At 44.7% G+C, this 13,565-nt stretch overlaps 2 protein-coding genes across 4 annotated transcripts in view; both read left to right on the forward strand.

Moving 5' to 3' along the window:
• Positions 1-4,778, forward strand: part of LOC112265322 (E3 ubiquitin-protein ligase TRIP12) — a 43,526-nt gene extending 38,748 nt beyond the window's left edge. For all 3 annotated transcript variants that reach the window (XM_024442493.2, XM_024442492.2, XM_042296030.1), the window contains 10 exons: positions 138-294; positions 480-578; positions 795-909; positions 1,200-1,354; positions 1,671-1,835; positions 2,208-2,372; positions 2,494-2,607; positions 2,705-2,799; positions 2,904-3,007; positions 3,353-4,778. In XM_024442493.2, the coding sequence (XP_024298261.2) occupies positions 138-294; positions 480-578; positions 795-909; positions 1,200-1,354; positions 1,671-1,835; positions 2,208-2,372; positions 2,494-2,607; positions 2,705-2,799; positions 2,904-3,007; positions 3,353-3,549 (1,366 nt within the window). In that variant the 3' untranslated portion in view covers positions 3,550-4,778. The remainder of the gene's footprint in view (positions 1-137; positions 295-479; positions 579-794; positions 910-1,199; positions 1,355-1,670; positions 1,836-2,207; positions 2,373-2,493; positions 2,608-2,704; positions 2,800-2,903; positions 3,008-3,352) is intronic.
• Positions 4,779-9,563: 4,785 nt separating this feature from the next.
• Positions 9,564-13,565, forward strand: part of LOC112265323 (delta and Notch-like epidermal growth factor-related receptor) — a 97,209-nt gene continuing 93,207 nt past the window's right edge. The window contains exon 1 of the mRNA XM_042296031.1: positions 9,564-10,074. Coding sequence (XP_042151965.1) covers positions 9,775-10,074 — 300 coding nt within the window. The 5' untranslated portion in view covers positions 9,564-9,774. The remainder of the gene's footprint in view (positions 10,075-13,565) is intronic.

The following is a 13,565-nucleotide window of genomic DNA, read 5'->3' on the forward strand; positions in this document are numbered from 1 at the left end:
AAACATGGGACCGGCACTTAACATGATGCATTTTATATTTTTGTTCAGTGTAGATGGGTGTACCTAATAAACTGTCCGGTGAGTACATAGATGCTTTGCATTTTGACCAACTATCACTGTTACTCCCTTCTCCCCAGTCCCTTCTTCTTCCCATTCGACACACGGCAGATGCTCTTCTATGTGACTGCTTTTGACCGCGACCGGGCCATGCAGCGCCTCCTCGACACCAATCCTGAGATCAACCAGTCAGATTCCCAGGACAGCCGTGTGGCGCCCCGCCTTGACAGAAAAAAGGTGTTGAATATTTTGGTGTAATGTCACCTAATCGACTCGATGTATGCCTTTCTGGAATCTGTTTAAGTGTAGCCAAGAGGAGTGGACATCACCAATTAAAAATATCCAGCCTGCTTTTTGTACTCTACTGACTCCTGTTTGTCTTTTCACTAACTCCTCATTTCTGCTCTTCCCCCTGTCTCTAGCGAACGATAAACCGTGAGGAGCTGCTGAAGCAGGCGGAGTCAGTGATGCAGGACCTCGGCAGCTCCAGAGCCATGCTGGAGATCCAGTATGAGAATGAGGTACAGTACACGCGTTCACACCCTAATTACAGAGCACTGTTCAATCACCTTCATTTTGAGTTTGTCCCTCTCATAAGGTACCACAGAACATGGAGTCATTTGGGGGGGGTAGATTTTGAACATGACCCTAGACTTATCTAGATAGAAGCTCCATCGCTCTCCTGCCTCTTTCTTTCTCTCTCTCCCTTACTCCCCCGGTCTCTGTCCTTCTGTCAGGTGGGCACAGGGCTGGGTCCCACCCTGGAGTTCTACGCCCTGGTCTCCCAGGAGCTGCAGAGGGCCGACCTCGGGCTGTGGAGGGGTGAGGAGGTCGCCCTGTCCAACCCAAAAGGTAACTTTCTACTCCAACCCTCTGGGGAATATATTTGTTTCTAAATAGGAGCTCCTAAAATAATTTTAGAAGTGATTTCTGCAACAAACAGCAAAATGTAATTTGGACAGAAATATGATTTATTTTAGATAAGGCTCTCCTACAGTTTTCCAAGATGTGCCTGGGTTGCAGCTGTTAAGTCACATACAGAGATATGGGCTCCTAAAAAGGACGGATCATTGCTGAGTAGCTTGTCTTAGAGACCTACATTAGAACAACTCTTCCTCTCCCTAAATGTCCTCTTCTCCCAGGAAGCCAAGAAGGGACCAAGTACATGTTCAGCTCCAGAGGGCTGTTTGCCGTTCCCTTTGGCAGGACAACCAAACCGGCACACATCGCCAAAATCAAGATGAAGTTCCGCTTCCTGGGCAAGCTGATGGCCAAGGCTATAATGGACTTCAGACTGGTAGACAGTAACACTTTGTACCTCTGACCAGTGGACCAGTCTCTGTGTAGTCTACACTGCTAATGCTTCTAGACCTTCACTTTTAGTTGTTTTGGAGTGGTTTTTACACTTACATTACTTGCCTTAAGCCCTGTTTGCCAGAATAAGGATGATTTGTATTTGGGTGATTTATATATACATTTTTTCTGCGCTCCTACTTTAACTCCCCTCTACTAAAGCCCTCCTACATGCTCTCACCTTTCAAGCAGAATTGTACACTTACCTGAACCTCTCAGTAGGGAGCCCTTTGCTGATCTAACACCTGTCTCCCTCCCAGCTGGACCTGCCCCTAGGGCTGCCGTTCTACAAGTGGATGCTGCGGCACGAGACGTCCATCAGCTCCCACGACCTGATCAACATCGACCCGGGCGTGGCCAAGTCCATCCAGCACCTGGAGGACATCATCCGCCAGAAGAGAAGGCTGGAGCAGGACCGCTCCCAAGTCAGTCCCCGATACGCAACCTCCCCAGATGCAGCTAACCTCAGTCATTACATTTTGTCTTTGGTGATGAGAACTTGGATACTCTTATGGAGGTCTTTCTCAGAGATGGGGTTCATAGTGGTAGCTTTAAGGCTTGATTTACACTCCAATAGACATCCACTTAGTGGCTCTCCCCACGCACTGCGCAAAGGGCTCTGCAGTCCACACGTAAATTTAATGTGTCAGAATTTGCAGCTGTACTCAAGTGTCAGTGATGTTTTGCTAAGGAGAGTGCTTGGTGGAGTGTGAAATCGTTATGGCCCCTCCCTATCAGATTGATGATGCTTTTCATGTTACGTTCCCCATATTAATAAAAGGCCTGTTTCCTCCTAGACGAGGGAGACCCTGCAGCAGGCGCTGGAGAGTCTCAACATGAACGGCTGCTCTGTGGAGGATCTGGGCCTGGACTTTACCCTCCCCGGTTTCCCCAACATCGAGCTGAAGAAGGGAGGCAAGGACATCCCTGTCACCATCTACAATCTGGAGGAGTACCTCAGGGTGGGTAGCTTGTGCACACACACTTACTTAGACAAACACATACATCGCTCCTACATAGACTCTCCACAAACCAGTGTCCACCTCTTTATGGAGCTGACCGTTGGTCCCATTCTCTCCACAGCTGGTGGTCTACTGGACGATGAACGAAGGTGTGTCCCGGCAGTTTGAATCTTTCAGGGAAGGGTTTGAGTCAGTCTTCCCCCTGCATCACTTGCAGTATTTCTACCCTGAAGAGGTGAGTACTGCTATCAATAATCCCAAAAAGCATTTAAGTGTTCTTCTTCAGGATGTCACGTTGCCAACCCCCTCTGTGCTCTTCCTTCCGCCTGTAGTTGGATCAGCTGCTTTGTGGCAGCAAGTCCGAGACCTGGGATGTCAAGACCCTGATGGAGTGCTGTCGTCCCGACCACGGCTACACGCATGACAGGTGAGTTACTCCACCGACCAGAGCTCTGACCAGACCTACACTTAGTGTCATGTTTAGGGCTTGTCAGAGTGCAGTGGTTTGACGTTTTGTCTGTTTTTCTCCAGTCGTGCTGTGAGGTTCCTGTTTGATGTGCTCAGCAGTTTCGATGCAGAGCAGCAGAGACTTTTCCTGCAATTTGTAACAGGAAGCCCAAGGCTGCCTGTTGGAGGTGAGTGGTCATGGATACATACTCACCATACACACTTGAAGATTTGTTGTGCTCCGAAGTTGAGTGGTCCCATTCTCCGATTTGAGAATTGAACAATCCCACACTTTGGGTGACATGTTTTCAGTGTGCAATGCACTTTAACTGATGCTGTAGTTATGTCGTACCCTCATGCACTTAGTAAAGAAATGAATGTGACACTGCTCACTACTGGAAACCCACAAATGTACATGAAAATATCAGACTTCAAGTACAGAGAATAGGACAAGACAACAAATTATGTCGACAAACAAATCCAGCCATGGCAGTTTTGAGCTGATTCTGATCATGCCACCTCTTTCTCTCCAGGTTTCCGTAGTCTGAACCCGCCGCTGACCATCGTGCGGAAGACATTTGAGTCGACGGAGAACCCGGACGACTTCCTGCCGTCGGTTATGACCTGTGTCAACTACCTGAAGCTGCCTGACTACTCCAGCATCGAGATAATGCGCAAGAAACTGTTGATTGCGGCCCGTGAGGGCCAGCAGTCCTTCCACCTGTCCTGATCTCAGTCTCTCCCATTCAAAATGCCTTCTACAGCAAACTGACGAAATCATGACTTCCTTTTTAGTTTTTCTTTTTGTAATCACCTACATCAAGGCCAAGTGTGTACAGCCTTCTTGTTAGAGAACACAGCTTGCAGAAATTAAAGAAGGACTTGCGTTATATATTTGCTGCCCCTGTCTCCTACAAAAAAGGCATTAAATGACTCACAGAACAAAACAAAACAATTATCAGTTGAGTAATGTTAAAAAAAACAAGAAGGAAAAAAAAAACTTGAGTTACATTTTAAAATGCGTTGCTGTGTGATATTTAAAGGGATGTTTCCTCAGTGGTGAATGTCTGTGGTGGAGGTCCATAGAGCAAGCTAGGTTCACTTTAGCTCCAAAGATAATTTGTACAGAAAAAAATTCCAGACTGCTCATTCTACACATTTGATAGAATAGCTCTTTGTTCTCATGTCTCCTTTCCCCTTCAGTTTGTCGGTTTTCCATTCTGTTCTCCTGTATTATACGGCCCGGCCCCAGTTTGTGTGTTGCATTTTGGTTCTGCTTCCCCTCCTTTTGTGTGTGTTTGCGTATACATTTTTTGGAAATGAGAGTTGGAGTTGGTTGACTGCGGGTAGTGATGACAGCTTTTTTTTTTATATATATATATATATATATATTTTTTTTTTCCCCCCCAAGTTGAAATTGTGTTCTGGTCTATAATTAAAAAGAGCTTCAGCTCAAACATGATAAGAGTTATCCAGTGTGTTGAATAAGTGAACTTACTTTTTGCTCTCACTTTGATAGAGTAGTAGTGTGTCTCAGATGTACGCTGAGGGAGTGCGCTCTGACAGACTGACTGGCTTAGGCCAAGCTTTGAGCCCCCCCAATCCCTATTGTAGCTGAGCGCACCCATTTGGCTGGACTCATTTTATCGTTTCACGGCCAGATAGCATTTCAAGTTCATTTATGGAATAAGAGTTTATATGCAGTTTCATGCCCGGTTTGAGGTGTGGATGTCTGCTTCACCTTTTTTTAATTTTCAATTTCTTCTTGCTGTCTTTTTTTTTTGGCTGCTGGCTTGGAACAAACCTTGTTGTGCACCTGCAGTCTGTGGCCAGGGGAGGGCCCCACTCAATTCTCTCCTGGCCCAATCGTTCATGTGCTGGTTTCTAAGATCTGCAATAATTTACTGCATCAGGTTAATGTTTTTACCTGAACATAAAATAAAGTAACTGTTTGACTCATCTGTGTTCTCTTTATTTAATCCATCCTCCTGTTCTTCCTTTCATCCTTCATTCTGTGGATCTGACTGACTGAGAGTCTTGGAGGTGATCAATGGTGGTAGGAGTTGCTTGATTTAAAACATACCAAATTTATATTAACAGTTGATTACCACTGACCCTACCAATTCTATGTCATGGTTTATTAAGAGGAGCACTTGAAGGATTGTTTCAGTGACTGGTGGACAAAGGTCTTGCGTATGAACTGAGTGTGTGTGTATATATTAACTTGCACTGTAAAATGTACATTTTTGAATTGTCCTCATAGGTAACTTCACTTATTTTGTATTTTTTTTTAGAACCATTAATGTTCTGAGGGACATGGAATTGGACATAACATAACTGAGAGATACAGTATAATTTGGTGCTTATTTGCCTTTTTTTTTTTTTTTTTTTTTTACACATGTGTGCAAGTGTATTTATACATGTGTGAATTGGAAATGTTTTGTTTTTTTTTGCATATCCCTACTCTTCCTGAGACCCTCATAGAGTAGGGTCATGGCTAGGGGACAGGCGGAGAGGTGTCTTGAATGTCACCTCCAGAGGAATTTGTTTTCCTTTCCTACCCCAGCAGGGTGAGTCTAACCTCTTCCCTTACGAAACAAAGATTGTACTGCAGTTCCACGGCACTCTGAATGCACTGTTGTATAAATAGTTCAAGTGCAGTATGCTGCAAATACTGTATAAAATTTACTGCAGTAATTTAGCAGTTCTAGTGCAGTGTAACTAGTTATTCTGCCATTGCTGTGTCCAGAATACCACAGACTGCAGTTACTACACTTTTACTGCAGTTTCAAAACGGCAATTATTTTTATTGTAAGGTTTGGGGAAACAGCAAATAAGCATTGGTTCCACTGCTGTGCTACAGTTTCACCTGTAGGGGAAACAGCAAATAAGCATTGGTTCCACTGCTGTGCTACAGTTTCACCTGTAGCACACACTCAATGCTGCCTTAAGTTCTGCATAATTGAATGAGTTAAATGTCTTTGCCAAGTGATATCACTAAATGGCCAATAAATGGATCCCACTGAATAAATGTTTTTTTTTTTCTTCTCTACAGTCCAAGTGTCCTTTGCAGTCAACTACAAAGGGAATTATTCACGACTTAAATCAGACTTACATTTAGTCTGTCCTGGGGCACCATTGAAAGTCTAATGTGCCAATAAGTCCTCATTAGATAGCTTATTGATAGGGCCTTGTCAGTGAAGGGATTGCACCACCATGATGGGTCAGAATCCCAGTTATATTGAGTCATGTATGGTTACATACAATACTGCCAGAACCAGTAACTCCATAACCTTCTCTACCTTTTATTTTTTTTAAGCATGCAAGCAGATAAGTTGGCTCCAGTACCTGGCTCTCTCTGAGATGAGTAAAGTGGTTGAGCTGACAGATTTACTGGCCTGTGCGAAGACTCATTATGGAAATAGAGAGTTGGGACTCAGCGGAGGGCTGACGTGCTTTTCACGACCACCATGCGTTATATCGACCACACGGCATGGTCACACGCATGGTCACAGTGAAGAGGCGATTCCGGGATGCTGCTGAGTGATGGTTGCTGATAATGGGCCTATGTAGATAGTCCATTAAAAAAATCAGCTGTTTCCAGCTACAATAGTCATTTACAACATTAACATTGTCTACAGTGTATTTCTGATCAATTTGATATTTTAATGGACAAAAAAAATAAAATCTTTCAAAAACAAGGACATTTCTAACTGACCCCAAACTTTTGAACGGTAGTGTAGGTAGTAGGGTACCATTTGGGACATAATCTAAAACTCCTGAGCTTTTACAGTTATGACGTTATAAGATCCTGATTGAGAGAATGGTATTTCATCAAGGTATTTGAAGATCATAACCGTTCTTTTATATTTATCATGCAAAGTTGTTTAATTAGATTCTTGCAACTTGCTAAGGTTTTATTTCACCTTGAAGGTGTTTAGAACCATTCATAGGCAGAGTTTGGTGTAAGAGCAGGGTGAGAGGTAATTCACATCAGAGGCAGTTCATGGTTGGGTGGAGAATGAACTGACCTCTGGGCTCACCTCTGAAGGCGATGGAGAGAAACAATAAGAGTCGCTGACATTACAGCTATAATGCCTGTCAAGTGTACAGGTCTCCTCGGGATCGCCATGGAAACTGGTTGCTTAGTAATTGAGAGTATTTGAAGAGAGGGTGTATAGTTTTGATTATTGCTCTGATTCCTTTTTTTGTACGATTTAAAATTTATTTTTCAAACAATACAGTCGTGGCCAAAAGTTGAGAATGACACAAATATTAATTTCCACAAAGTTTGCTGTGTCAGTGTCTTTAGATATTTTTGTCAGATGCTACTATGGAATACTGAAGTATAATTACAAGCACTTCATAAGTGTCAAAGGCTTTTATTGACAATTACATGAAGTTGATGCAAAGAGTCAATATTTGCAGTGTTGACCCTTCTTTTTCAAGACCTCTGCAATCCACCCTGGCATGCTGTCAATTAACTTCTGGGCCACATCCTGACTGATGGCAGCCCATTCTTGCATAATCAATGCTTGGAGTTTGACAGAATTTGTGGGTTTTTAGTTTGTCCACCCGCCTCTTGAGGATTGACCACACGTTTTCAATGGGTTTAAGGTCTGGGGAGTTTCCTGGCCATGGACCCAAAATATCAATGTTTTGTTCCCCGAGCCACTTAGTTATCACCTTTGTCTTATGGCAAGGTGCTCCATCATGCTGGAAAAGGCATTGTTCGTCACCAAACTGTTCCTGGATGGTTGGGAGAAGTTGCTCTCGGAGGATGTGTTCGTACCATTCTTTATTCATGGCTGTGTTCTTAGGCAAAATTGTGAGTGAGCCCACTCCCTTGGCTGAGAAGCAACCCCACACATGAGTGGTCTCAGGATGCTTTACTGTTGGCATGACACAGGACTGATGGTAGCGCTCACCTTGTCTTCTCCGGACAAGCTTTTTTCCGGATGTTCCAAACAATCGGAAAGGGGATTCATCAGAGAAAATTACTTTATCCCAGTCCTCAGCAGTCCAATCCCTGTACCTTTTGCAGAATAGCAGTCTGTCCCTGATGTATTTCCTGGAGAGAAGTGGCTTCTTTGCTGCCGTTCTTGACACCAGGCCATCCTCCAAAAGCCTTCACCTCACTGTGCGTGCAGATGCACTCACACCTGCCTGCTGCCATTCCTGAGCAAGCTCTGTACTGGTGGTGCCCCTATCCCGCAGCTGAATTAACTTTAGGAGACGGTCCTGGCGCTTGCTGGACTTTCTTGGGCGCCCTGAAGCCTTCTTCACAACAATTGAACCGTTCTCCTTGAAGTTCTTAATGATCCGATAAATGGTTGATTTAGGCGCAATCTTCCTGGCAGCTATATCCTTGCCTGTGAAGCCCTTTTTGTGCAACGCAATGATGACGACACGTGTTTCCTTGCAGGTAACCATGGTTGACAGAGGAAGAACAATGATTCCAAGCACCACCCTCCTTTTGAAGCTTCCAGTCTGTTATTGGAACTCAATCAACATGACAGAGTGATCTCCAGCCTTGTCCTCGTCAATACTCACACCTGTGTTAACAAGAGAAACATTGACATGATGTCAGCTGGTCCTTTTGTGGCAGTGCTGAAATGCAGTGGAAATGTTTTTTTAATTAATTGCAATTCATTTGATCACTCTTCGTAACATTCTGGAGTATATGTAAATCATATAAACTGAGGCAGCAGACTTTGTGAAAATTACATTTGTGTCATTCTCAAAACTTTTGGCCATGATTGTACAAAACGTACACGTACAAAAGACAACATACAGACGAACACAAACATCAACAGCGTCACACCTGCCCAGACCCACCTACTCTCACCCCTATCTCCAGTGCCTGCACTACTCTCCACCACGTCCTCAATTGCGTTCATCTCCATCGCCCACGGTCTTTCAAGATTTAGGTATTGAAGCATATGATTTTTCCATTGTCTTAACGAGGATTGATTGATTTCAAGTTTTTAAGTATACGTTTCTTTCAAGGTAATTGACAGGAAGATAATCGTCCAAACCATCGGGTATCTCACTGCACCCTCATATGACATGTCTTGAAATATGCAAACAGACGGATTAGAAGTACATTTTCGTTGTAATACTTCTGACAGCCAAGTTTCTATCTCCGCCCATAAGTTTTGGACTTAATAGCATTTCCAGAATGCATGGATTATTGAGTCATTGTTCCAAGATTTGTTCTTCTTAAGTTTTGGTTTTCAAAGAGCTTGTCAGTTGGATTATTGCTCTGATTCCAATGTAGCAGATGGAGATCTGTTCCCAGTTCCACTGTGGAATGTCTCTTATGTGGTGCAGCAAATACTCTGCATCATTCCAAATGTGAATTGTGACCAGCTTTATTTAGCTGAAACTCTGTGGTAAAACTAGCAGAAATGGCCATCTGTTTTCTATGAATATGATGTGGAATAGCCCCCCCTCCAGCTCCAAGGATGTCATGAATGATGAGTTTCCAACTAAGGTGTGTTTGTGTGCGTGCGTCCATGTCAAAATCAAATCAAACTTTATTTGCCACATGCGCCGAATACAACAAGTGTAGACTTTATGTGCTTCTGGATATATGTGCGCTGCTCTGTGTGTTTGTATGTGTGCGTGTGTGTGTGAGATAGGGAGGGAGGGAGAGAGAGAGAGAGAGACATAGTGTGTCATCACCTGTCGTCACTATGAATCAGAACTGGGGCGGTAGCTAGCCCCCTTCCTCAGTCTCCTCATCAGCCAGTCAGCTCTCTCGCTCAGTAGCAGTGCACACAGCCAATCTACAGCATCCCTACCAGCCTGCTTCTTACATTCACACACTCTCCATTCAGCTCCCTCATCAACACACCGAGATAGCAGAGCGACCAGCAGCTTACTCACTAAGCCAGAGCTAAGAGGAACAGAGAGCAAGAGACAAATAAGGGATAAGCATACATAAGAGAAGATGAGGATGCCTGTGCCCACGCAGCGCCCCCTGTACCTCCTCCTGCTTCTGCTGAGTGCCGGGGTTGGGGGTCTCTCCTCCCCCCTTGATCTGGAGCCCCCTGCTCCGGAGGCTGCTGCCCCGGTTGAAGCTGACCCCACCCAGGCCACTCCCCTGCCTGACCCCTGCGAGGGACGGCCCTGTCTCAACGGAGGCGCCTGCTCGGCCCAGCCCTCCGACCCGGAGACAGAGGACACTCTGCCCAACACCTGGGCTTACAGCTGCACCTGCACCTCCGGCTCCACCGGACGCAACTGTGAGGTGAGCCCGACCCACCTGCCTCTGTCTGTCTGTCTGTCTGTCTGTCTGTCTGTCTGTCTGTCTGTCTGTCTGTCTGTCTGTCTGTCTGTCTGTCTGTCTGTCTGTCTCTGTCTGTCTGTCTGTCTCTGTCTGTCTGTCTGTCTGTCTGATATTATCCTGCTTGGTTCTAATACATTTAGAATGTGTTGATACCGGTATAACAATGTGCACCTCTCTTTCTCTCTTCTCCCTTGGAGATGGTTTTTAATGGGAGCATGTGATGTGAGCGAGACATGAAGAGGAGTGCTGTGTTGCTGTGGCAACAGGAGTAGAGAGGAGTGGCGAAGTAGGAGACGGGAGTGCGTATGATAGGAAAAAGAGATGGATCAGTACAGCAGTACTGTGAGGCACAGATGTTTATGGCGGTTCACACCAACCAAGCCTCACAGGCTGAGCAGAAGCATCATGTCATACTACCAGCTAATATTGAGTTGTTCATAGCTGGAGGCAAGTGGTTCATCAGCCTGAGAACTGACGGTGTCAATGAAATACATTGAAATGCAATCTTCAGTGTATTTGTATATATGTGTGTGTGTGTGTGTGTGTGTGTGTGTGTGTGTGTGTGTGTGTGTGTGTGTGTGTGTGTGTGTGTGTGTGTGTGTGTGTGTGTGTGTGTTATTATTTATTTATTTTGGAGGGGGGCTTTACTAACCTTGTGAGGACCAGAAGTCATCATAAGGATAGTAAAACAAGGACAATTTGGACAAGTGGGGACATTTCACTGTTACACACAAGGAGAAAGGCTATTTTAGATTTAGGGGTTAAGTTTAGGGTTAGGGTTAAGGTTATTTTAAGGGTTAGGAAAATAGGACTTTGAATGGGAATCAATCGTTTGGTCCCCACAAGGATAGTAAAACAAACATGTGTGTCTTAGGGTTGTGTGTGGCTACCGTGAATAAGCACTGTTATGAGCGGAGTAGAACTTACCTACAACTATTGTCATTAATCGGGCCATTGATTCTATTATAGAAAACTGATATTTTTTATTTATCCATTATTTTAACAGGTAAGTTGACTGAGAACACGTTCTCATTTGCAGCAACGAACTGGGGAATAGATACAGGGGAGTGGAGGGGGATGAATGAGCCAATTGTAAACTGGGGATTATTAGGTGACCGTGATGGTTTGAGGGCCAGATTGGGAATTTAGCCAGGACACCCCTACTCATACAATACAATACGATTTTTAATGACCTCAGAGAGACAGGACACCTGTTTAACATCCCATCCGAAAGACAGCACCCTACACAGGGCAGTGTCCCCAATCACTGCCCTGGGGCATTGGGATATATATATATATCTTTAGACCAGATGAAAGAGTGCCTCCTACTGGCCCTCCAACACCACTTCCAGCAGCATCTGGTCTCATATCCAGGAACTGACCAGGACCAACCCTGTTTAGCTTCAGAAGCAAGCCAGCAGTGGTATGCAGGGTGGTATGCTGCTGTTATTAATGAATGTGCTCTCCTACGATTGATAGGGCTGTTATTCATTAATCATGACCTATTTCTATGAACCCATGGCGTTTTGACCCTCATTGAATTTTGTGACAATTTCTAACGATTCCTTACATCAGCAAGAAAATAACTTTACCAGTTATTCAAACAACTTTACCATCTTTACCAGTGATAGAGGTGATGCGCTTGAATAACTGACGCATGTGATGAAACATGTCTAACTGTATGACCTGAATGGGTGGGATTGTTTCCTAAGGAAAAGGCCAATGTCCTTGCTTCACATACCACTGGTCATAATGACCTCAATAGCAGAATGTGTTTCGCATTTCAATCTTACCTAACACAGTTCTTTGTAGGATACCTCAAGGGGATTCAGAGTTGACTCAACTATTCATTGCATGTAGCGAATACTGCTTGTTGTTATGAGGTAGATAGCAATAGGATTCAGTCTGTAAGGCCCCTGTCTGATTTATTCAGCTGTAAGAGAGTGCATCCACAAACAGCAGCCAGTGTCATTGTATCTCATAACCAAACTTCCAAGGTGACTCTTTGCTGAGAACGTTGACAGCTACAAACCCACAGGTGGCAGGTAGGCCTCCCACAATCACAGCCTGGTCACAGGTCAATCTACCTGAAGAAAAGGGGCAGTGTGTGGAGGTGAGTGTGCTGTCTGACTGGCTGTGTAAATTGAACCAATGGGGATGGAATCCAAGTTTCCCATTTTCCAACCCAATGTCTTAACTATTACCCCGAGAGGAGGTCTTCAAGGTCCGAGGGTGACATTTGGGGTCTCAAGCCCCAAATAGACTTTGCACCACCACCAGCAGTGACAGAACAGCAGCGGCCTTCTTAATTGGACATTCAGCCAGGGACCTTATCACGGTCTCCTTGGCTGGCCTTGTTTCCTTCTCCTGGAATAGAAATGGTGAGGGCAGCAGCGGTAGTTTGGTACTGTCGCAACCACTCCGCTCCTCAGCACCACAGGTCCGCCACTGCCAGCCTATGAGAGAAACACTTTGGGGAGTAACTGATTCTTCTCTCCCCATCCCACTCACCCCCTCTTTCTCCATGGCAACTGGAGCAGCAGTCAATAGGGATTTGGTAAATGACCTGTTTTGTCGGACGGACAGCGGGACACACTGGCTGTTTGCATCCTTCCTCCGTGCGTCACACTCGCACCACAGATGGAGCTCGGAAGTAGAGAGAGAGAGAGAGAGAGAGAGAGAGAGAATTGAAAATGTGATATGGAAAGAGAGAGAGAGAGAATGAGAGAGGATGAGGATGGAGATGGAGAATTGAAAATGTGAGATGGAAAGAGAGAGATCGATTGAGAGAGAGAAAAAGAGAGAGGGGGAGGTGGAGAAAGACGGATGGGAGATGGAGAGAGAGAGAGAACGAGAAGGCAACTGACAGTAAGAACTGTGAGGGAATCAGTCAAACATCCTATCCTAAAGGAATCATTTGTCAAATGAGCTCAAGAGTTTAGGAGACTAAATGTTTCTGTGCTGGAGAGTAGGAGGAGAAGAAAGTGAGATTTGACCTCCGAGGGTGTCTCATCCTGAGCTGGTTCAGATGGGAGCTGTGAAAAGAAGATATCCAAGTCATTATAGTACTGTTCAGGACTGCCATATAGTGTGAATCAAGCTTGTTTGTTTACCTGAACATCTACCCATTCTAGTCTGATAGATGTGCTCTGCAATAAGTATGTGTGTCAGTGTCAGGGAGTCTGTAGAGTGTATCACCCCTTAAAGACAAGCCCAAAATGAGCTCTTATTGGATTGTTCAGCCTTTCAGCATTATGAGATGGTGAATAGTGGATTGTTGAGCTGGGTTCACTTAATCTCATTTCTCTAGCATTTTGTGTTTACTATTACAAAGTATACCTCTATTTGAGGTCACTCACTTCCAATTATTCCTAGTGAGGATTTCGTTTGAGCTCTGCACTTTTTTGGAGATTGTGTGGTTTATCATAATGGGTTTTCATTGTGGTGGAATG

Source organism: Oncorhynchus tshawytscha, linkage group LG13, assembly GCF_018296145.1.
Source record: "Oncorhynchus tshawytscha isolate Ot180627B linkage group LG13, Otsh_v2.0, whole genome shotgun sequence".
Lineage (NCBI taxonomy): Eukaryota > Metazoa > Chordata > Actinopteri > Salmoniformes > Salmonidae > Oncorhynchus > Oncorhynchus tshawytscha.